Source organism: Aquarana catesbeiana, linkage group LG04 (genome assembly GCF_042186555.1).
Source record: "Aquarana catesbeiana isolate 2022-GZ linkage group LG04, ASM4218655v1, whole genome shotgun sequence".
NCBI classification, from domain to species: domain Eukaryota; kingdom Metazoa; phylum Chordata; class Amphibia; order Anura; family Ranidae; genus Aquarana; species Aquarana catesbeiana.
This window is the reverse complement of record NC_133327.1, coordinates 604,369,751-604,395,566: the sequence shown is the minus strand read 5'-3', so window position 1 is coordinate 604,395,566 and position 25,816 is coordinate 604,369,751. Positions and strand designations below refer to the sequence as shown.

Below are 25,816 nucleotides of genomic sequence, written 5' to 3'. Positions count from 1 at the left end.
TAAACAAAAAGACTGGAGAAGCCCGAAAAACATAGAGAAATTTGGGTAAATATATCATTTTAAAAATGTTAACACGTCCAATTAAGTTTAGTGGTAAGGAGGCCCAGGTGCGTAGCCTGGTCTCCATGTGTGTTATGATCGGGGTGATATTAAGGGATTGAAAACACGATAGGTTATTGTTAATGTAAATCCCCAGATATTTAAATGTAGGTTGGATAGTCAATTTAGATTGAGATAGGTAGGTATAATCCATTTTGGGGCCTATAGGGAATGCCACAGACTTTTCCCAGCCAACACTAAACCCAGAGACCTTCCCAAACTCCTCCACAACCGCCAATAAGGAGACAAAGTACTGCTCAGAACCATCCAGATAGATCAGAGCATCGTCCGCATATAGGGAGATCTTTTCAGACAGCTCACCATAGCAGATGCCACCCACTGTCACCGTCTGACGCACCGCCAGAGCAAGAAGCTCGATGACCAGTGTGAACAGAAGTGACGAGAGTGGGCAGCCCTGCCTAGGGCTCAGGTAAATATTTAGAGAGGGTCTGGGGGGAAGCTGATCACAGTTTTTTATCTTAATATAGAAATCACATTAAGGTAAAAAAAAAGTCTGCCTTTACAACCACTCTAAATCCTTTACCTCTAGATTTATTCGCTGCTATATACTGGGTGGGCTGTAGCCCAAAGAGCTTTTCTAGCCAATTCTGAAGCCACATGATCCATGCACTAAAGGCATGATGTAAAAACTAAAAACATGATGTAAAAACTGTAACATTGAATATGGTCAAGTGTCAATTTTTTCAAAGTGTTAACACCCCACCACAGGGGGCTGGTCTCTCCAGCCTTACAGTAGGTGGAAACAGACTGTATTCTAGGACACTTTTTGTAATGTTGGCTTCACCTACAGCAGTGGTTCTCAACCCCTGTCCTAAGGACCCACTAACAGGCCAGATTTTAAGTATTTCCTTGGGGATATGCAGACTAGAATACTGCAATCACTGAACAGCAAATTATATCACCTGTGTTGTATTTCAGTTATCTTGCAAACCTGGCCTGTTAGTGGGTCCTGAGGACAAGAGTTGAGAACCACTGACCTACAGTATTCTAAAATCTCAATAATAAGAGTTTGGCAGAAGGAAAGTTTTATTGCGCCACATGCCTACTGTAGCAGCCCCAGCAAAACCTCCTGCTATCTTGTTTTAATCTCTACTGATATAAACTTAATAGACCAGCAGATCCTACCTTGTGTGATTATGGAACACTCTGCTCTCTTTGGGTAGCTTAAAGTGGATGAAAACCCCATTCATGAAATTTGAGCTGGGCACATAAATCTGCAGTGTTTTCTTATCTCTCTTCATATCCCTAAGTCCTGTGGCTTTCTCCTACTCCGTTCTTCTGTTATTAGCATGATAACTTCTGACAAGTTCTCTGTCAACTGTGATAAAACCAGCCTGAATTTTGTGTCATGGTGGATGCTATAAATAGATTAGCAGAGAGCTGGTCTAGAAAATTCTAACTGGGCATGCACATTCTAAACAGTATATAAAGCTGAAGACAGCAGATATCCATGTGAAACTTATGTAGGGGGATTTGTTTCATCTGAGGCTGTTCATTTCACTGGGTATACATCCACTTTAAGGGTAACGTAACATTTAATTTGTTTTATTTCCTGGCAGGGGTCCAGGCTGGGACTGCCACTTGTCTACACACACAGTAGGTCTTCGGATGTGCGGCTCCTGGGATCTTCTGCTCTTATCTGTCATTGTCTGGAGCATGGGCAGACTCCTTCACAGCCAGCACTCACAGCAGCAGGCACAGGACAATACGTCCTAGCAGCCTGATCTAACCCCTCCATATTTTAACCAAAAATAAAAAAAATTAATGTTCCGTGTATAGAAGAACTTTACGTTTAAAATGCATTGTGATGACATTTTTCAATTGTAATATGTGCTTTCCTACAAAACCTTACTGTACAGCAGAGTTTTTAACAACTATGCTAACAGCTACAACTTAGCATACATGATGTTTGGCTACATATTAAAAATCATTTTGGGACATCTTTATGAAAATATCAGTGTTCTAGTGTTCATAACAGACGAACTTTGCATCTAAAGAAGCAAAACAGTTAAAGTGGTTGTAAAGTTTATATTTTTTTCCTAAAATAAAAAGAGCTTATACTTAGCTGCTTTGTGCAATGGTATTGCATAGGGCAGTCCCTTACTCCTCTTCTGGAGGCCTTGCCGGCGCTGTCCACTCCTCCGCTCCTGCGTGTGCCTGCATAGCAAGCCGCTTGCTACGGGGCAAACGTGCATGCATGCTTCACATCCTTGGGCTGTGTGCGTTTCTAGACACACACACGGTGCTGCCCCAGGTTCCCTCCTCACAGGATTTGACTGACTCTCAATCTGTCTTGTGAGAAGAGGCAGAGAGACCAGCACTGCTGTAGGTGGGCACAGCACTGGATCACGAGAGGGCTCAAGTTTGTCTTTAGGGATGGGGGAGAAAGGAACAGGTAGTGGGGCATTTTTTACTTTAATCAAGAGAATAATGTAATAAAAGTGTAAAAGTGAGTCGGATTAGGGGTAGAAATGGAGCTGTTGAATTTGAGGGGGGAAATAGAGTCACTGAGTTGAGAATGGTCATAAAAATAATTTTATAGTGATTTCGAAAATCAGAATCAGAATACTTTATTGATCCCAAAGGGAAATTAATGAAGGTTGCTATTTCTTGTGTCAAACAAAATTATCATGTATAGTTCAAAGGTTTTCCTTTTCTGGGTATTCTTTAAATTTCCTTTACGAAACCAAAAAATTATGTCTTTCAAAGAGTGGTCTGGGTGCCAGAAATCATGTCCCAAAGGTATGCAGTAATCATATCTCTTGTGCTCTTTTTTGTAGTGTGTTTCACCAATTTCACATCTTTGGTTGCACTATCAAATACTTGAATGACCATTTTCCACACCTCTTTGTTGTGCCGCTTATGTTACCTTCTTACTTTTATTATTATTATCTGACCCCCTCAATGTGTGTGTTTTATGCAGAGATTGTTGTCTGTACAGATGTCAGTATCATTAAGGTTTGGACCTTAGAAGTGGGGAGGTTGATCCCCAGAAGCTTGTCTTAATAATGTACCAGTTAGTGCCAATAAAAAAATATCACAGATAGAACACAGCTGTATAGTGGAAAGTACACTAATACGGCTACAACCACCTTAAGCATTTAAAGGAAAAAATAAGCCAATTAGCCAGTTTTCTTTTGTTGTATGCCAATTCAGAAGTTCTAAACAAAGAATGGCCTTCAAAGCCTGTAGTCATAGCTACTTTATGACTCGTAGTCATAGCTACTGTATGATGGATTTACATGGTGAAGAAGTATGTAAGGGTATTGTTTTATAAACAGTGACATGTTTTATTATTAGCTAAGGCAGGCTGAGAACAGTAGTAAACCAACCAACCGTGTTAGTGAAAACTATTTAGCAAGTTATTAAAGATCTCAATTAGTAGCGGACCAACTACAAATAGCAACAAAATAGCATAAGGTGATAAGTAATAAGGTGAAGTATTTCAGGCTATTAATAAAAAGAAACATATATTGCAGCAGAGGGAACACCTCCTCTTGTGGTAGCCACAGAAGAATGGCATTTCTATCACAGGTGCTTCCCAGTCAGAAACCCTCTACACAGCCAACACAGATAAGCCTCACAAACTATGGAGCCAGACTCCACCTTTGGTCTACCTGATTTTACATTTTCTCTCTCTCTCCAGGGCAGCACCATCCAACGAGACACAGACTTGCCATCTTTCCACCTAAGTTTTCTAGGATCATGCCACACATCTATATCTCTGACCTTGCTATTCCCATTTTGAGGTCTCAACCCCCCACCAACATCACTGTTCTTCAAATTATTTGCATTCCTTTAGACCTGAATGCTAGTGAATGATTAGATGACGTTACTATATTTTAACCACCTCAATACTGCAGTATGTACAGAATATATGGCCTCGTATTGCGGTGGCTATACTGGGATCATGCTATACTGGGACCCCTCCCGTCGCTGCGACCGCCTTTCCTGGACTCTCCCATCCCATCGAGGAGCCTGGGGCCCATCCGACTGTTGGCATGGGCTGCACTGAACAGAGAGAGAGGAAATGACGTTGTTTCTCCTCCTCTGTGAAATCAGAAACCAGAAGCAACAAAGATTTTGTCAATTCTGGTTTTGGTTTGTTCATTTACAAGCCATTACCATCATTTGGTCAAATCGATCTTGGTTTGATCAGAAGCATTGGAGGCAAGAAGAGAGATATGGGCTCTAATAGACCCCCTGATCTCTCCATAAAGAGGATGTTGCTCATCCCTAGTAATCCCTTGTTTACCTGTAAATGCTTTTAAAGCTTTGTCTATGGATAATTGAATGTACTCTAGTTTGCTGTTCCACAAGTATGCGCAATTTTAAAGTGAGACATGTTTGGTATCTATTTACTATAATGTCATCTTTAATATTTTACCAAAAATTGGGTACTTTATTGTTTTTGGGTTTACTAAAATTCATTAAAGTGTATTTAAAAAAAAAAAATTGTGCTTGAACAGAAAAATGGCCGCTATACATTTAAGCCATTGGGCTCCAATAAAATGGCCATGGTTTTATTGTATTACATTTAGGTAATTAAGGACATTTGGTCTGCTTACCGATATCCCATAATGAAGTCATGTGATTGTGACGTAAAGCATAGGGTGTGAGCGGAGGCAGACATGGGACCGAAAGTGACATATGTAGAAGCACATTCCGGTGCTTGTGTATGTTTTATGCTAAACTGCAAGTTTTTTACAGTGTAAGCGTAATTTTAATTAGAATAAACCAATTACTTAACATTACTACATTATAGGAAGCCTTTCTATACTTTTCCATACTATGGGCAAGGCAAGTACGGCAGCATGAATATAGGAGAACCTTACAAGCACCTACTCCATATACAACGGAATACTGGGAAAAAACTCTGCATGTTTGGAGAATAATTTGTACATGCTATCTTACAAGTGGATACAAGTACAAGTTGTAGTAAATATCTTATGTATATTGTAGCACGTGTCATTGTTTGTATTAGGATCATATATAATTTTTTTCTTTATAGTTATTTATACACAACAGCAGCGCAGCAACACTTTATTTTTATGTACGCAATATATAGTTGTGGAAACACTATTAGGTGCTTGCAACAACTATCATATAATTATTGATGAATTTATATATACACCAAACACATATCAGTGGTAGCATGGGAGCATTCTTCAACTTATTTGAACACTGCTGCGCAAATATCATGTGGCAAAATTGCAACACCCACTATTTTATTCTCCAGGGCCTCTGCTTATATACATGCTGTATATATATATATTTCATGTAGTTGTCTTACACCATGAGCAATGCTTTTTGTAGTACTCCCCCTTTCCATGTCAGTAATTCGCTCTGTGTCCTTTTCCGTCCCCCAATGTCAGTCATCTACCATGTGTAATCATAACGACAGAACAGCGCTCAAACGTCACTATGTGAGAAACATTCTGTAGTAAAGATCACTCACCACTGAAAGGAACGAAGAGGAGGAACAGGACCCTAAACAAAATGTAGAGCTTTTATTTCTCTCAGTGAAGTTTGGGAGATTTCAGCAAAAAAGCTCATTTCAACTATCCTGGACCTATTCTTGTGTCATAAAATTACTGAAAATGTGCCAAAATATTTGATTTATTTTAATTTTCATATAATGAAAAATAAACAGTGCAAATAATGATGAAATGCACACACAAGAAAACTAAAAAAACACAAATACAAAGAAAACTAAAGCCTCGTACACACAATTGGACTTTCCGACGGAAAATGTGTGATGACAGGCTGTTGGCGGAAAATTCGACTATGTGTATGCTCCATCGGACAATTGTTGTCGGATTTTCCATGGACAAATGTTGGATAGCAGGTTTTCAAATTTTCCGCGGACAAATGTCTGTTGTCAGTGTACACAAGTCTGTCGGACAAAAGACCAAAGTACAAACATGCATGCTCGGAAACAAGGACGAGCCAAAAGAGGTCGGTCTTGTAAACGAGCATTCGTAATGGTGAATTAACATTCGTGACGTGGCAAATTATGAAATCTTGAAATGCAGTGCACAATTCTCTTCTTCTTTAATGGGATAATAATGAAGCTGCTTTGCTGGTGATACTGATGGAGTTATTGCAAACTAAGTTTCAAAGGCTTTTTTTCTAGTGATATCAAGAATATTATTATTATGCTTTTTTTTTTTTTTTATTTGGGCAAGTTACCACAACACCATTATCCCATAGTTTTTAAGATCGAAGATACAACTATGTTGGTGTCCCTTGTCAATATTACATTGTATTTTTTAAAAGTAACTGCCTCCTCCCAAACTGTCATTTGAAGTAAAACACATAGCCAAGTATTATTCTCCACAATTGTTTTATTGTGCAGTAAAAAAAGAAAACAAATAAAATTAGACCTGCTATCTGCCAATAGAACTTAACCAAAAAGTGCTTTCTATGCATCCAAAAATATAGAAAATATACCAAATCAAATCATTATATAACCAAAAAATTAATGTCAAAGCAATAACTCCAATGGCAAATAATAACACGTTATCTCCTCCATGTCTGGTTGACGAACGGCCATTCAGAAACGAACTGAAAAGCATGAAATGAAAAGCGCTAAATGAAAAGCGCTAAATGAAAAGCACGAATCAACACTCACCAAACTTCTACTAACAAGAAATTAGCAGACGGAGCCCAAAGGGTGGCGCTAAAGAGCTGAAAAACCATGTAGTACGTCACTACGTTTGTGATTGTTAGCCAACAATTGTGTGCTGTGTGAATACAAGACAAGTTTGGGCCAATGCCCTTAGGACAAAAGTCCATGGTTTTGTTGGCAGAAAATCCGATTGTGCGTACGAGGCTTAAGGGCTTATTTAGATCTGTGCACGGTGGTAATGCTCACAGCTAGGTTCAAATAAGCCATTATAGTTTCACTTAAGAAATTAAACTGCAGTGCATAGAGATTAACTTGCCACATAGGAAAGAATGATAACTCTACTTGAAATGCATTTTCATGCAGTAAAATGGTCAAGTGTTATAGTCCTACCATCAGCTAGGTATTACACATAAATCCTTTAGGCATACCAATGAACTCCTTCCCCGACTCACTAATGAACAAACTTTGCAAACCAGCAAGAAACAGTCAACTGAGAAGTCCAGTCCAGGTAACCTATGAGCTAATGTTAATGACTTTTTATTTATTTATTACTGAAAGGAGTTTTTCTATATCACATATTCTGTTCAACATAGTGACAGCTTCTTCTTGGTGTTTTTTCTTTTTCTTTTTTTTTGATGTTTGAGATGAAGCATCACTGAATTCTATAGGTATCTTCAAGGATTGTACAGTATATCACAGCTTGTGATCCCCGAAGGGTGGTGTCATGCTCAGAGCTGTCATTGTTTTACTGCTCTTTCCACGAAGGAACTGCCAGTCCATCAATCAGTAACCTTGTATTCTGCTCTAATAATAGCTGCACCGCAAACATTCAGCTCTACTGAAGCGTATGACATGTGAGACCAAGCTGTGCGGCTGCTAAAGACTGCCACTAATCACCAACAAACTATACATTCTATGTAACTAGTGGTGGATTTTAGGGATTTGCAATTTCAAATAATTATATAATACTGCAAGGATAACCAGATTTAATATGAAAAAATACAAATCTGTAATACCTGACATTTCTGCAGGAATGCCATGAAGTTTTTATTTGTTAATATGGAAAAAAAAGAAAATGTTTTCTACAGTGTATTAATTGTTAATATTTCATTACTGTAAATAGAAGGTTTCAAATGAACTGCTTTTCTATGCTAAAGCTACCATACACCATAGGGCCACAGCCACACTGCTTTCCATCTTTCCATGAGTAGGGCTAGAATTTATGAAGGTAGGGTTAGAATTTTTGAAGGTAGGGCTAGAATTTATGAAGTCCTGTCATTAACGCATTTCTGATCACAGTCTGTAGATAGTGCTAAGGTACGAGGCCCTATACTGACAGAACAAGTTTCATTAACTAGGAATGGTTTAATCCACAGCAAAGGAACACCACCGCTCAAGGCTAGTGCACCATAGCTCATATACCATTAAAAGATGAAGGTGCCTGCCCAGTGCTAAACATTTAAAATAAGATAACTGCACACTCTGCTGCAAACATTGATGCTTTATTCAAGATTCCAATAAAATCCATCACAGCAGAAGAGCACAGCAAGTACGAAAGTTGACGAATTTCACACACCAGAGTACTGTTAAAGACTGCAGTTAATCACAAACAAACTCTATATTCTATGTAACTAGTGGTGGATTTTAGTGATTTGCATATTAGATAATTACAGGCATACCCCACTTTTAAGTACACAATGGGGTTTGTTTACCAAAGCTGGAAAGTGCAAAAGCAAGCTCACTTCTGCATAGAAACCAATGAGCTTCTAACCCCAGCTTGTTCAATTAAGGTTTGTTAATAAAACCTGGAAGCTCATTGGTTTCTATGCAGAAGTGAGCCTGATTTTGCACTTTCCAGCTTTAGTAAATAAACCCCATTGTGTACTTAAAAGTGGGGTAAGCCTGCATATAATTACTGCTAGTGTAACCAGATTTAATATGAAAAAATACAAATCTGTAATACCTGACACTTCTGCAGGAATGGCATGAAGTTTTCATTTGTAAATCGGTTTGGAATTTTCTTTTTTCTACAGTATATTCATTTCTCATATTTCATTACTGTGAATAGAAGATTTCAAATGACCTGCTTTTCTATGCTAAAGCTACCCATACACGTGCGCTGCATTGCATGAGTGGGGCTAAAATTTATGAAAGTAGGGCTTGAATTAATAAAGCCTTGTCATTAACGCATTTCTGATGACAGTCTGTAGATCAGGTATGAGGCCCTATGTTGACGGAACATGTTTTATTGTAGAACTAGGAGTGCTTTAAATGGGTAGAAGACAATTTGCAACTCCATGCATGCTCCTAATAAGTCCAAGTTTATTATAACTCTATAAAAGATGAAAATATACAGCAGATGTTAACGTGTTTCAGCCATAATGGCCTTGTTTACAAAACTAGGAGTGCTTTAACTGTGTGTGCACTTCTAGTTATGAGACAGCCCTGTTACTGACAGCTTCTGGTCTCGATTAACAATCAGAAACCAGTCTGTCTATTTTACCGTTATGTGATCAACATGACAGCCAGCCATTGTGATCATATGTGGTTTGTTTACTAACAAACCTACTGGCTGCAGCTGTCACGGGGTCTTGTACAAAGGATACAGTTGTCACAGTGTAATGCATGTGTTAAAAAATACATCTTTTAAAAAAATATATTGAAGAATTGTTTTAAAACGGTTGTTTGTGTGTAAAATTACCCTAATTTACTGAAGGAGTAGAGCATATTTACTTTCAAAGTGAATGTTCACATATTTTAGTGAATAATATTATAATATATGAAAATTCACTTTGGAAAGAATACCGAAGTGTATCGCCTACCATATCCCCTTATAAAAGATTGAACACATACCACATAACACCCCCCCCCCCTTTTTTTTTTTTTTTTTCTCTCCCCTCCTTATTTTTTCTTTTTATGGAACTCACTGAGGTTGGATAGGCAAAAGGAGGAAGGGTAGGAGGAAGGGGAGAAAGGGGAAAGCGATTTTAATCACTTCAGCCTCGCAAGATTTGCCGGCTTAATGACCAGGCCATTTTTTGCAATGTGGAACTGCATCACTTTAACTGACAATTGCATGGTCGTGCGACTGTGTACCCAAACAAAATTGACGTCTTTTTTTTCCCCACAGATAGCGCTTTCTTTTGGTGGTATTTGATCATCTCTGGGGTTTTTTTTTTGTTTTTTTGCGCTATAAACAAAAAAAAGAGCGATAATTTTGAAAAAAGCACAATATTGTGTACTTTTTGCTATAATAAATATCCCCAATTTTTTTTTAAAAAAGCTAATTTTTTCCTCAGTTTAGGCCAGTATGTATTCTTCTACATATTTTTGGTAATAAAAAACTCAAAAAGTGTATATTTATTGGTTTGTGCAAAAGTTATAGCGTCTACAAAATAGGGGAAAGATTTATGGCACTTTTATTATTATTTTTTTTTTACTAGTAATGGCGGGGGTCAGCGATTTTTATCGAGACTGCGACATTATGGCGGACAGATCGGACACTTCTGACACATTTTTGGGACCATTGGCATTTATACAGCGATCAGTGCTATAAAAATGCACTGATTACTGTGTAAATGTCACTGGCAGGGAAGGGGTTAACAGTAGGGTGATCAAGGGGTTAACTGTGTTACCTAGGGAGTGATTCTAACTGTAGGGGGTGGGATTGCCTGGGTGAGGAGACTGATCATTGTTCATACTTAGTATGAACAACAGATCGCTCTCCTCACCCCTGAAAGCACAGAGATCTGTCTGTTTATATTGACAGATCTCCATTCTGTCTCTATGCGGAGCGATCGTGGGTGCCCGGCAGACATCGCAACCGTCGGGCACGTGCAACGGCTCCGGCGTTGCTCCTCGGGCTTGCGAGTGCGCCTCCAGCACCGCGCGCCCCATAGTGCTCAAAAGGTGAGCCGACGTATAGCTACAATGGTTCACCCAGGGGAGCCAACCTGCTGCAGTATAACGGCAGCGGCTGGTCGGGAAGGGGTTAATCACTAATGATTTTCATGAATCACAAATGTATATATTTGAATTGATTTTTAAGATGACACAGCAGAAGACAACTAGAGGAGGTTAGAAAGTTGACATCCAGATCCTAGGGTGCAATAGGAAGGGATAGTAGCTGAAATGCAGACAGAATTAATAAGAAAGGAATATGAAACCAACAAAGTACATGGTGAGATGGTTGGAATGGAAAGGATGGTAGTTAAAGCAAAGTTAAAGATCAATAAGAAATGAGGTTTAGATCTAATAGGGAGCTAAAAGGCTATTTGAATACACACCCTGTTATGCCCCGTACACACGGTCGTATTTTCCGACGGAAAATGTGCGAATGGAGCATGTTGTCGGAAATTCCGACCGTGTGTGGGCTCCATCGGACATTTTCCATTGGATTTTCCGACACACAAAGTTTGAGAGCAGGCTATAAAATTTTCCGACAACAAAATCTGATCGCGTTAATTCCGACCGTGTGTGGACAATTCCGGCGCACAAAGTGCCACGCATGCTCAGAAGAAATTCCGAGACGGAACAGCTCGGTCTGGTAAAATTAGCGTTCGGAATGGATACAGCACTTTCGTCACGCTGCAATGTAAAAAATGGTTTAATACAGCGCACTCTCTTCTTCTTTATAATGTGAGAAGAATGAAGTCATTTTGCTGCTGATATTTACACAGAGTTCTCACAAACTTCTTTCTTTATTATTTATCGTGATTCCCTCAATATATTTTGATTTGTCACATCTGACCAAATTTCTTTTTTGTTTTATTTATTTATTTATTTATTTATTTATTTATTTATTTTCAAGGCTGTTTTTTGGGGGGGTTTGTATTTTTTTCAAGGCTGATCTTTGTTTTATTTTATTTTTAGTTTTACTCCATAATATTTTTGTGTGTGTTTTGTGTGTCAAGTTACCACAACACCATTGATATCTTGTATTATTTAATCTCAAGGAGATTGTTTGGTGTTGGTGTCCCTTGTTAATTTCACATTGAATTTTTGAAATGTACCTGCCTCCTCACAAACAAACTGTCCTTTTTGAAGGAAAACACACATAAGCGAGTATATTTGAAACAATAATTCCTTTATTAAGGGCTCAGAACCAAACAAAGAGGGAGGCAACGCTGGATAAACATCATAAATTGGCGAAGCCTTGGACCCCTAGGGCACACATCAATTATTTTACTGCAAAATTGGTGGCCTGAGGAGTCCATATCTAAGGGAGTGCAATCTGGTCCAGAAGTACCAGAGATCCGGAAAGCAGCAGATGACATCTATGTCCCCAGGCTGTGGTACTACAAGAGACTGCATCTTTTGCCAGACCAGACTGGACCCAGGGTCATCACTCTCTGGTCTTCTTTCCACGCTTCCTTCCCGGCTGTGGCTCTGGTGTTGGAGATGTGGCAGGAGGAGGAGTAGGACCTGGAGGAGGAGGAGGAGGAGTAGGACCTGGAGGAGGAGGAGGAGTAGTAGGACCTGGAGGAAGAGGAGGAGGAGGACTATGTGTGAGGTTACAAATGTGGGTAGCACATGTTATTTGGCCCCTCAACCCCTTATTGAGAGCTTCCAAAATTAAGGACTCACACAGGAGTCGTTGGCCCTCCTCCATCTGCATCATTTTGCAGGCAGTTATGCCAGCAAAGTCCTCCTCCACACTGTGCGGGCTTCTCAGGGCCTCTGTAGCCTTCCAAAAGAGGCCTATGGCAGCCTCCTCCAGGTAACTCCTCTTCCTGCCACTTTGTCTTTGAAGGTGTAGGGGAGGGACCTGGATATCAGGCAGCCTGCTTGGTCTGGCCACCTCCTGGCTGAGACTTCCCTGTGTATGAAAAAGGGACATGGTTTTAGTTTTTGCATCATCACTCACAATCATAAATTAGTACTCCAAACTAACATCTAGTTAACATCATTGATTGGAGAACTATGAAGATTTAGAGGAATGCTATACCTGGCTCAAGCTGGGCTCCTCCACATGTTGCTGCCTGGAAGGCCCAGGTTGGGCGTCAGAAGCCTCAGCTGGGGGTGAAGGAAGATTGGAGAGTGCTGGCCTGGGTTCAGTCTGACCTGACAGAAAATGCAGCCGGTCATAGTACCACAGCCTGGGGACATAAATGTCATCTGCAGCTCCTGATCTCTGGGAATCCTGGACCTTCTTGTGCTCCCTTAGATAAGTGCTCCTCAGGCCACCAATTAGGATCTTCAAATAGGTGATGTCTGCCGTGGGGATCACCGTCTTCACAAATTCCAACAAATTATCCAGCGCTGTCTTCCTCTTTGTTTGGTTCTTATATTCAGGGTGGTTTATCTCCCATAGACAGGGCAGCTCCCTGAACATATCAATGAAGATTGGCATAAAGTCCTTATCTTTCAAGATATCCATTTTAACTGCAAGACACAACACAAGACAAACCCTAATGTCAGCCTAAAGTCTTCTAAACTTGTGCAAATACAGGCCTCAATCTAGAAGCAGTATAGGCCCAATGTTAAATCTTACCTTCGCAATCACGATCAGCACCTCCGTTACTCCTTCCTCCGCTCACAGATCGTACGTACTACGCATGCGTGTTACGCTTTATAGACACTGCGCATGCGTGAAACTCCGCCCGCCCCTGATGTTCTTTATAGTCTATTCCCCTCCCCTTCTCGTTCGTTGCAGTGAGGAAGAGCACATGGCGGAGTCAGAGCAGGTGTGTGCTAATTACAGCAACGAGGAGGAGGAAAGCCCGGAGGCAGAAACGTCCCGATCCAGAAGGAGGCGATTTAAGGCATCAAATATGTCCTTTGGGGAGATGTTGGAGATGGTCGACATCCTGAAGAAGGCCGACTATGATGGAAAGTATGGACCTTACCCCAACCCCAATGTCCGAAAGGCCAAGATCATGGAGAAAGTGATCAAAAGTCTGCACTGGAATTTCGGGGTACGTCGATCGAAAGATCAGCTCAGGAAGCAGTGGTCGGACCTAAAATTAAGAGAGCACAAGCAGTACAGAAAGATCTGGAGAGTGCTGCAAAAAAGTAAGTAGTTGTCCTGTATTCCTATTCTTTTTATGTTTATTACATTCGTGCTGCTCCATGTGCTTTTCTTAACTGTTATCCAGTTTAAAATGTCAACTTTCATGTTCATGGGGACATTATTCGTTCGTATCAAACATTTTTCTTTCGTCCTATAAAACGCCATTGTTTTGGCCATATGCATTTGCCCACATTTTTTAGGGCCTACTTGTGTGAAACTAATTTGGTTGTGTAGATGGGTTTGTTACTAGAATGAAATGCAAACTAGATTCTGTGTAAGGAGAGGACACTCAGCAGCTGTTTATACATCTGGACGCTGGAGCACTAGTGTGGGACACAAGAACACCCTTTTTACTAGGGGGCCCACACAGGTGCTCCAGTGTATACTATAGGGGTGACTCCATCTGTGAAGCTTGTACAAAACAGGTAAGTATTGAAGCTTCACAAAGGACAAGAAAAATGCAACATCTTGGAACTCTGACAAAACAGACAATTGTACCCCACTTCCAAGCAATGTTTCATATTTATAGTTCTGCCATCAAATATCTGTGTGCTAAGTAGACCTATTTTTTTTTTACATAGGGGAGAAAAGACTCGGAGGACACCCCTCATCCGAGGAGACCAGAGAACCCCACCTCTGGAAGAAGGGGAAATCCACCCAAGACAAGCAGAGCAGGAGGAGGAAGATGAGTGGAAATTGGAATCACAACAGGTGAGTGTCCACAGGCTCAGGTAAGAGATGGATGCCGGCATATTTATAATACATGGTGTTTTTTGGTTTCTATCTTTTTAGGTGATCGTGATGTTGTGGATCCAGATCCTTTCACCTCGGAAAGTGCACAGATCCTGATCGGGGAGATCATGGGGTGTAATAGGGACTTGGAAAACATCAAGAAAAACATCAATGATGTTATTCAAAAAATGAAGAACATCATTGATGTTTTAGGGAGAGTTTAAAACCCCTCCAAATCCCTTTGTTTTTTTGTGTGCTACAAATTTTTGAAATTTTGTGACAAATTTGAGAAAAGCCAAATTTTGAAGAGACACACAGTGTGTCAACATGTGCTATCTGCCATCACAGGAGATCAATGGACGCGTTTTGGGGGTGCAACCCCTTCCTCAATAATAAAGTAGCTGTGAGGAAGGGGTTGCACCCCTAAAACACGTCCCTTGATCCCCCGTGATGGCAGGTAGCACATGTTGACATTCGTAAATTTGTGTACATCTTCAAAATTTGGCTTTTCCTGGGGTGACTTCACCCCATCTGAACGCAATATCAAACACAGTTCCTAATACTCATGTCTGATATTGCCTTCAAGTTCTACCAAAAGTGAACTTTGTAAGTTCAAGATTTGTGTCTTTCTTGTTGGTTTTAAACATGCCTGTTTTATCTTAAATGGACTTTTCTACTTTTTCTAATGTGATCCCAAAAATTGTTATACAACAAACATGTTGGTTTGTTTTAAAAACCTTTTCTAGATGCACATGTGGTTGTGCTGATATTAAAAAGATTGTTAATCAAGAATGTGTTGATTATTGTCTCAACGCTACAACATTTGTGTTTTCTGTGACAATGGGTGTTATTTCCTAAGGGCAAATCCACTTTGCACTACAAGTGCAGTTTCAGTGCAGTTTCAAGTGCACTTGTAGTGCAAAGTGTCTTTGCATTTAGTAAATAACACCCACCAGTGCTTTGTAAGGTTACACAATCAAGCCATTTTCAGGACTCATCGCATTTCTGTCAGGGTCAGCTAAAACAAACACAAGCAGTAAATGTCACCAAAGATTTGAGTAGTTATTTGTTTTTTTTAATTTGAAAAAGGTTTCAGACATTGTCTGGCATATTGAAAGCCCCCCTACCTGCAAAGTATATAAGGTATCTTAGCCGGACATCACGGGCACCCAGGGGGGGGCAAGCCAGGACGGCCACTTTCAAGCGCCGTCAGGGTTGTTTCATTTTGAAGTCCAGCCTCAGGCTCAACTGAGCCAGCATAGTTGACAGTATGTTGCTGTAAAAAGTTGTGTAGAACACAGCACGCCAGGATTATATGATTCAGTTTATACTCCGCCATATGTATGGGTGTAAGAAATTTGCGGAACCGACTGGCCATGATTCCAAACGTGTTCTCCACCATTCTTCTGGCTCTGGCCAGCCGGTAATTAAAAACCCTCTGTTCTAGGGTGAGGGTCCTCATCGGAAATGGCCGCATAATATGGTCCCCCAGCGCAAATGCTTCATCCGCAACGAAGATGAATGGGAGTCCTTCCACATTGTCTTCTGGAGGTGGCAAGTCCAAGCTGACATTCTGGAGACGCCTATAGAACTCCATCTGGGTGATGACTCCACCATCGGACATCCGGCCATTCTTCCCCACGTCCACATACAGGAACTCATAAGTAGCCGACACCACCGCCAATATCACAATACTATTGAACCCCTTATGATTATAATAGTACGACCCTGAGTTGGGTGGTGGGATGATGTGGACGTGTTTCCCATCAATTGCCCCTCCACAGTTAGGAAAGTCCCACCGCTGGACAAAGTGGGAGGTCACAGTCTGCCATTCCTGTGGCGTGGAAGGAAACTGGAGTCAAACAAAAAAATAATTTAGTCATTTTGCACATAAACAGGGAAAGCAGATTAGACACAAACATTCTTGGCCAACATCAAGATAACATTTATTTGAGGGAGTTTTTAAAGACCAAAGGATAAGGTACACCTATCAGATTCCCCCTCCCCCCTCTCATGGGCCATTTCTAAGATTATAGGGGGGGGACTCTTGGACAGGTAACCCTCTCCACTTCATTGAGAGATGAATGCCTAAGTAATGGGTATTACTTTGAACAGCCCCTCCTTAGTTACACTATTGGCAGCCTACTGGACAGGTAAGGTAATACAAAGATATAAATACACATTGTACACATTTGAGTACATTTGGACATTCTGCTATTACCTATCAAGATAATAATAGTATACAGAAACTTCAAACAGTACCATTTGAAAGTATACAGGCAGGCCCTTGCACTACATGCTTTGGGGAATTCATCCATAAATCTGACCACAAAAGAGATGGCTATAGTGTGTATGGGTTTGGCAAAGTCAGCAGATTGATGATAGATAGAGAATTGGTATCAGCTGACTTAGCAGTTGAGGGGAGGGAGGGTTAAAAATGATTTGGGGACCCCCCAAAAAAGCCTCTGGCACTCTGCCTGAATTTAAAGCACAAATCACATTTTAAAACATTTTAGGGGGTGTTTGGGGTAAAGCACTACTATGGAGCTGATAAAATACATTGTTAAGTGACTACATGAGGTGAATATAGGGCCAGGAGAACATGCTGGGGAGGTAAGTGAAGGCAAATATGTATGAAGGAAAAAAAAAATAATTACCTAAAAAGCCAGCATACATGAGGACAAAGGGGACATTCACAGCATATTACAATCATGGTAATTAGGGAATGAGGAAAGAAATACAATACATTAGCAAACATTAAATACAATAAAATGTGATATTAAAGGATAAAAATCTTACCTTCATATACTCCTTCTGCAGGACCTGTATGATGGCAGAACAGGTCTCTGGGATAATGATCCCCAGAGCCTGGGGGGAGATGCCTGTCGAGAACTTCAAGTCCTGCAGGCTTCTCCCCGTCGCCAAGTACCGCAGGGTGGCAACGAGCCTCTGCTCCAGAGTGATGGCTTGCCTCATGCAGGTATCCTGCCTGCTAATATATGGGGTCAGCAAAGCCAACAAACGGTGAAATACGGGGTCCGTCATCCTGAGAAAGTTCCTGAAATCATCAGGATTATTCTCACGGATCTCACGGAGCAAAGGCATATGACAGAACTGGTCATGCTGAAGCAACCAATTCTTGGTCCATGAACTCCTCCCCACCCTGTTCATGGACTGGACTTGTGTCAAGGTCAGGACCCCAACACCAAGCCCCCGTACAGCACGAACTCTACGAGGAGTACGTATACGCAACATGGCTAGAAAATGGTCGGCTGTTCAGAACGAAGTCACAGAACGCACTGAAGAACAGCAAGGCCTGTGAAGAGCAACCTGAAAAACAGTAACGAACGAATAAGAACAGAATGACAAGAGTCACGCGTCACTTGCTGCACGCACTGAAGAGCAGATACAAACCCACAAGCACAAACTGAACAGCAGAAAACGATCTGAAAACCACGAGTCTGAAAAAGTGCGAATCGTCTCTCACCAAACTGTTACTAACACGAGATTAGCAAAAGGAGCCCAAAGGGTGCCAAGCTTGGTTCTGAAATGGCCTTTTCTAGTCTCGTCGTATGTGGTGTACGTCACCGCGTTCTTTGCGATCGAAAATTCAGACAACTTTGTGCGACCGTGTGTACGCAAAACAACTTTGAGCCAACATCCGTCGGAAAAAATCCATGGATTTTGTTGTCGGAATGTCCGATCAATGTCCGATCGTGTGTATGGGGCATTAGTGTGTCTTCCTTATGTGTTATGTCGATGTGTAAATATATTGGGATATGTAAGATATTCTTCTATCTTAACCAGAAAGTAACCACGCTAGTGGGAAAATTGAAATTTAAAGTCTAGAGCTGCTAGCACTCTATGAGATATTTTACATAGTTGTATAATATGGGTATGATAATTTATTTAATCAGATATGACGTCCTCCAGGGCACCTAGAAGACGTCATATCTGACAAAATGCCTCAGGTGGAGCTACGTGCTCCACGGAAGTGACTTACGATCAGTTCACAGGGCTATTTTGGATATGTTGTTTTATTTTCTTCACCCGTGAGAGTGTTTAAATAATTAAAATTAAAAATTAGGCAGTTTTACATATGCGGAGCATATTGTCTCCTTTTAATTTTCATATGGGCCGGCATATATGAGGCAATACTGGAAAGGTGGCTTAAAGAGATACTGTCCTGGTATATCTCCACTGGGTGGATGAGAGGGTAAAACCTGGATGAGCAGTGGATATATTCATATACAGTGCTTTATGACTTCTCTTTAGTTAAAGAGTTAATGTTTTTCTGGTAAGCCTTCAGATGTGTCTCTCTGGTGGCGGGATTCACAGCACCCTCTGGTGTTTGGAAGAATTAAATTTTACCTTTTATCACGATTTTGGGACTCAATTGGATTTTGTTATTTTATTTGTTTGATTATGCTTATATATGTTTTGATAATTTAGTGTATTTTCATTGGTGTAGCAGAGCACATTATTATATCAAAGATATTTTTAATTCAATAAAAAGTAAAATTTAAGGAAAAAGAAAGAAAACCGAATCATGTGTAAGGAATTTCAAATATATCTTTGCTTGCGGATGAATGGATGACTGAAGTCAGCACAATTTCACCTCTTTCACTAAGCTTAGCGTGAAGTCATTCATATAAGTGGGAAGTTAGGTATGTGCATGATTAAATGTACATGGGAATGCCAGTATGAATATATCAGTAAAATATATAAAGTAGTAGATTTTATACATCACAAGTACTACTGTTAAAAGCACAAATCAAAATGATAAAGTATCATCAGAAAGAAGATGTCTGAGCGAGATCTTTACAGGATGCTTTTCATTATATTTCAGGTTCGGAAAGTTGTTCAGCAAGAAGGTTTTGACAGAAAGAAACGAGGGTACAGGGACATCAATGACATCGACATCAATATGAATGATCCCCTATTTACAAAACAGTGGTATCTGGTAAGTGGACGATTTAGTATGTTTGAAATGTTAATGATACAAGATAGTTTTATGCTGATAACAGCACATTTAGAATGCCAGTAGCATACATCTGACAAAACTGTGTATCAAGGTATATGACTATTGCCAAGCTCAGTATAATATATGCAAATAATACTATGTTCTGTGTAAATGTATCTGCATTTGAATTGTTCTTTTAGTATAGCAGAGGATTTCTTTCTTGCATATTTCGGGTGTCAAATTCAAATCCCATTGATGTTAAGGGGAGCTAATTGGTAAATAACAGTAATAACCATTTTCTAGGCTATTATGCAAGAGGTTGTCAAACAAATGGCATAGGGGGCTAGACACTGCCCAGGGAACATGTACCAAAGTAAAAAAAAGTTTTACAATTACATTTGGCTGGGAGCAACAATTTAATAATGGTTAACCACTTCCTGACCCCGCTATAGCCGAAAGACGGCTACAGCGCGGTCTTCAAGTTCCGGGAGGGCAACATATGTCGTCCTCTCGTAAACGGGCCCGCCATGTGCCCGCTGCGGCGCGTGGGTGGTACGCTCTGTGATTGCTGTGTCCTTAGGACACAGCTGATCACAGATCAGGGTAAAGGGCCAATCACAGTGGCCCTTTACCACGTGATCAGCTGTGTCCATTTAGAGCTCATCACAATGTAAACACAAGCCAGTTATCAGCATTTCTTTCCTCGCACTAACAGAGTGAGGAGAGACGAGGAGAGCCAGTAACCGGCTTGTTTGAAAGGGATATCTACACTGATAATCAGGGCACTGATTATCAGTATCCTGTTTATCAGTGCTGTCCCAACAGTGCCCATCAGTGCTGCCTATAAGTGGCCACCAGTGCTGCCAATTAGTGCCCACCAGTACTTCTTATCAGTGGCCACCAGTGCTGCCTGTCAGTAGCCACCAGTGCTGCCAATCAGTGCCCACCAGTGCTGCCAATCAATGCTCATCAGTGCTGCCAATCAGTGCCTATCAGTGCTGCCAATCAGTGCCCATCAGTGCCTCCTCATCAGTGTCGCCTATCAGTGCCCTTCAGTGCCTCCTATCAGTGCCCATCAGTGCCTTTAAGTGCCACATATCAGTGTCATCAGTGCCGCCTATTAGTGCCCATCCATGCCCATCAGTGCTCATCAGAACACATCAGTGAAGGAGAAAAATTACCCATTTGCAAAAATTTTAACTAACTATGAAAAAGGTTTTTTTTGTTTTTTTTCAACATTTTCAGTCTTTTTTTTTTTTCAACTATTTAACAAAAACTAAAAAACCCAGTGGTTATTAAATATCACCAAAAGAAAGCTCTATTTGTGTGAAAAAAAAAAATCAAAATGTCATATGGGTACAGTGTAGCATGACCGTGCAATCGTCATTCAAAGTGTGACAGCGCTGAAAGTTGATACTTGGGCAGGAAGGGGGTAAAAGTGCCCAGTAGGCAAGTGATTAAAGTGTAACATTAAGAATACAAAAATGCAATAAACAACATGCCTGGGGAATGTCTGGACCCTACCCTAAGAAAAGGTGCACTATTAAGCTGCCCATACACGAGTCATACACAAGTCATTTTCTTTCGTTCAACCCACTGGCAGAATAAAAAAAAAAGACTTGGTTCCCCCATCCACACACTTGATGAAAGCAGAGTTCAGGACTGTGAACTGGGTGCCTCTTTTGGAACACTAGACATTTTGATCCTGCTGTTGATTAATAGACATTTCTAATATTTTAATTACTGATGATGTTGGTATAATCTACTATTTGCAGCATACACTCAAGCCAGAGGTCTACAACAACTATGCCCTGTCTCAATATGTAGCATAAGTGATATAACAGTATTTCATTGTCTGTGGATGTTCTCTTCTCTTATGTGACATCACATTGGTCTTTTCATTTTATTTGTCAGATCAACACAGGTCAAGCAGATGGGACTCCAGGTCTTGATTTGAATGTTGCTGAAGCCTGGGAGTTGGGATACACGGGGAGAGGAGTTACCATAGCAATTATGGATGATGGTAAGCACTTCACCGAATGTCTAGAGAAGCTGAAAAAATTAAAAGATAAAGTTTTATTTTCTGCTCCTGACATCTATCAGTTATACCATTAAAGAAATGTATGCATTCACTGTGTCATATATACTATACATTTATTACAAGATAGATTTTTCCACAATGTGAATTGCTAATTAGACATGATTGTATAGACTTGTCAAAGACATAATATAGTAAGTAAACATGTAGTTTATCTTTTTTCATTCTTCCCACTGATACCAATGATGGGGCACTAATCTTTCCACTGACCAACAACAGGGCACTATTTCTCCCACTGAAACCAATGATAGGGCACTATTCTTCCTACTGACACTAATGATGGGGCACTATTCCTTCCACTGATACCAATGATGGGGCACTATTCTTCCCACTGACACTAATGATGGGACATTATTCCTCCCACTTATACCAATGATAGAGCACTATTTCTCCCACTGACACCAATGATGGGACACTATACCTTCCACTGACACCAATGATGGGATACTATACCTTCCACTGACACCAATGATGGGGCATTGTTTATTCCTATTATATCGGAGCATTTTTCACCCCCACTGGCCACAGTCCGGCCCCCTCAAAGTCTGAAGAATAGTAAACTGGCCCTTTGTTTAGAAAGTTTGGAGACCCCACTCTAGAGGGAACAAATACATTCTGATAATGTGTGACATCATGTTGGGATCATAAAAATAATTCCTGTCCTTATTTCCAATTCACTTATAGGGCAAATATGTACACCTACACCACATATTTTCCAATGGAAACCAAGCAGTTTTCAGTTTGCTGTTGTTAGATCAGTGACAGGTTCTATATGATTGGATGCTTTTTTTTTGCTGCATATTTTTCTGTGATTTTTTAATTTTTTTTGTAAGAGAACATAAGTGCTATTGTGGTAACATAACTTTTTAGGTTATATAATTCCCACCTACTGTACACATGGATTGGATTTCTGGGCCCTGAACTTTTACATTTCAAGAGGGTCCTTGATGCAACTCTTCTAACCTTTCCACTATTGCCAGCATCTTGTGACTAATGCCTACTATGCAATGTATTTACTACCTGGACAAACATGTTTTTCCACCTGCTTGCAGGCGGGATCATCTGAACTACAGAAACATGGCACCAGAGTTATAATTAGGTATTATTACAGCTGAAGGGTAGAGGAAAAGCAGTGCCTCTGGAGTGTCAATTATCCTGTATAAAATAGGAATATAGTTAATATACTATAGAGTGATGAGCTTGAGTAAGCTATGTATTATGTAACCGCCTCTTCTAGGAGCCCATGAAATACACCCTCTTTTAAGTTTTATGCCACTTCTTTCAAACTATAACTGCAAAAACAGTCAGCTCAGAATACTATTTGAATATGTACAGTGGAGCAAAAAAGTATTTAGTCAGCCACCAATTGTACAAGTTCTCCCACTGAAAAAGATGAGAGAGGCCTGTAATTGTTATCATAGGTATACCTCAACTATGAGAGACAAAATGTGGAAACAAATCCAGACAATCACATTGTCTGATTTTTGAAAGAATTTTTTTGCAAATTATGGTGGAAAATAAGTATTTGGTCACCTACAAACAAGCAAGATTTCTGGCTCTCGCAGACCTGTATCTTCTTCTTTAAGAGGCTTCTCTGTCCCTCACTCATTACCTGTATTAATGGCACCTGGTTGACCTTGTTATCAGTATAAAAGACACCTGTCCACAACCTCAAACAGTCACACTCCAAACTCCACTATGGTGAAGACCAAAGAGCTGTCAAAGGACACCAGAAACAAAATTGTAGACCTGCACCAGGCTGGGAAGACTGAATCTGCAATAGGCAAGCAGCTTGGTGTGAAGAAATCAACTGTGGGAGCAATAATTAGAAAATGGAAGACATACAAGACCACTGATAATCTCCCTCGATCTGGGGCTCCATGCAAGATCTCACCCCATGGGGTCAAAATGATCACAAGAATGGTGAACAAAAATCCCAGAACCACACGGGGGGACCTAGTGAATGACCTGCAGAGAGCTGGGACGAACGTCACAAAGGCTACCAGTGCCAGACGTGTCCCCCCGCTTAAGCCACTACATGTCTGGGCCCGTCTGAGGTTTGCTAGAGAGCATTTGGATGATCCAGAAGAGGATTGGAGGATTGGAAGAATGTCATATGGACAGATTAAACCAAAGTAGAACTGTTTGGTAGAAACACAACCCGTCGTGTTTGGAGGAGAGAGAATGCCGAGTTGCAACCAAAGAACACCATACCTATAGTGAAGCATGGGGGTGGCAACATCACGCTTTGGGGCTGTTTCTCTGCAAAGGGAACAGGACGACTGATCTGTGTACATGAAAGAATGAATGGGGCCATGTATTGTGAGATTTTGAGTGCAAACCTCCTCCCATCAGCAAGGGCATTGAAGATGAAACGTGGCTGGGTCTTTCAGCATGATAATGATCCCAAACACACCGCCTGGGCAACGAAGGAGTGGCTTCATAAGAAGCATTTCAAGGTCCTGGAGTGGCCTAGCCAGTCTCCAGATCTCAACCCCATAGAAAACCTTTGGAGGGAGTTGAAAGTCCGTGTTGCCCAGCGACAGACCCAAAACATCACTGCTCTAGAGGAGATCTGCATGGAGGAATGGGCCAACATACCAGCAACAGTGTGTGACAACCTTGTGAAGACTTACAGAAAACGTTTGGCCTCTGTCATTGCCACCAAAGGATATATAACAAAGTATTGAGATGAACTTTTGATATTGACAAAATACTTGTTTTCCAACATAATTTGCAAATAAATTATTTCAAAAATCAGACAATGTGATTGTCTGGATTTGTTTCCACATTTTGTCTCTCATAGTTGAGGTATACCTATGATGACAATTACAGGCCTCTCTCATCTTTTTAAGTGGGAGAACTTGCAGAATTGGTGGCTGACTAAATACTTTTTTGCCCCACTGTATGCAATATTATAGAGTTTTGCCAATAGCTGTCAGTTGGTGTGTCAGTTTTATATAGAATAACTAAATAAATAATAAAATGGACTTAAACCCTAAATAGGGAAAATGTAATATATTGTAGAGAACATCTAAAAGAGTTAATTGAGCCTAAGCAGTACCCTCAATGTATAATTTGTCTTAAATTAGAATTCAGGTCAAACCCTAACTACTTTAAAAAACACTCCACCCCCAGCTTAACACCTATTCTAACTAACCTGTATAAAAAAGATCTGTATACTTACCTATTTTCAGGTCGCTCCAGTCTGGTAACATAATAGGCTCTCCTGTGTCATCAGTGGCTGTAGGGGAGAGGAGAGACCACCGACAATGGATGGACCATAGTAAGCCTATGGGTAACATCACCAATCAGGCATTACCAGCCATTGTTGAGCGCCCTCTCTATTCTCCTGCAGCTCCTGCTGGGGGGGGGTATCACATGACCAGACTGGAGTAGCCTGAACTTAGGTATGTGTACATGTGCGCGGGGTTTGTGTGGGCACCTAAAGGAGGGAGCACTCATGTCCCTAGGTATATGCCTAAACACAGGGCATTGCGTAAAGGCAACACTCCATATTGAGGGGCACTTCTCCCTGTAGACACTTAGTTAACTCCTAGTTCCTGTTATTTGTCTCTCCCCACTCATCCACAGAACATCACAGTTCATTTATACACTTATCTTCCTGTGTAGCCTTTCTGAGCTGGTGCCGCATAGCGTGCATCAGGCTCCGTCAGCTCAGAAACTGTCACCTCATCCCAGTGACACTGACACGTACGTTAGCTCTTTACTCCACTTGCATGCTATTACTGCATCTCTTCACTCTCAGCACTGCTCCAATTTGTACTTCAGAAAGCTCTGTACTATTTAATTTCAGTGAGGCCTTGCTCCATCTTCCGTGATTCCCAGGCTGGGTCTCTAGGATGTCCAGTACCACAATCGGACCAGGGTTGGGATACTGATCTTTAGGGGAGGATCCAAGGCTTCTTCACTATTGGGGACCTCCATCACTTACACTAAGTCACCTCAGCTTCCTGACTGGCTGGCTGATATATTGCACTTAGAAACTAGTACTGTAGCCACTGGTATCGACAGTCCACTTCTCAAATTGAAAAGCGGTTAATTTGACTATTTCATAGGACATTGGTACAGCATCTTCTCTTTACACTATCTTGGTTCCTGATATGCCCATGTTATGTGATACGCCATGCATGCACCCCTTTACTTATGTCCTTGAAGAACTTCAGATCAGACAGAACTTGTGAACGTCAAAACTTATCTTTAACTAAAGGTGCCTCATCCATTACGTCTTCACATTAA

General features: G+C 40.7%; 1 protein-coding gene across 1 annotated transcript in view; it reads left to right on the top strand.

Moving 5' to 3' along the window:
* The window catches only part of PCSK2 (proprotein convertase subtilisin/kexin type 2), a 369,694-nt gene that overhangs the window by 163,590 nt on the left and 180,288 nt on the right, over positions 1–25,816 (top strand). The window contains exons 3-4 of the mRNA XM_073628231.1: positions 19,345–19,458; positions 21,373–21,481. Of these exons, the coding sequence (XP_073484332.1) occupies positions 19,345–19,458; positions 21,373–21,481 (223 nt within the window). The remainder of the gene's footprint in view (positions 1–19,344; positions 19,459–21,372; positions 21,482–25,816) is intronic.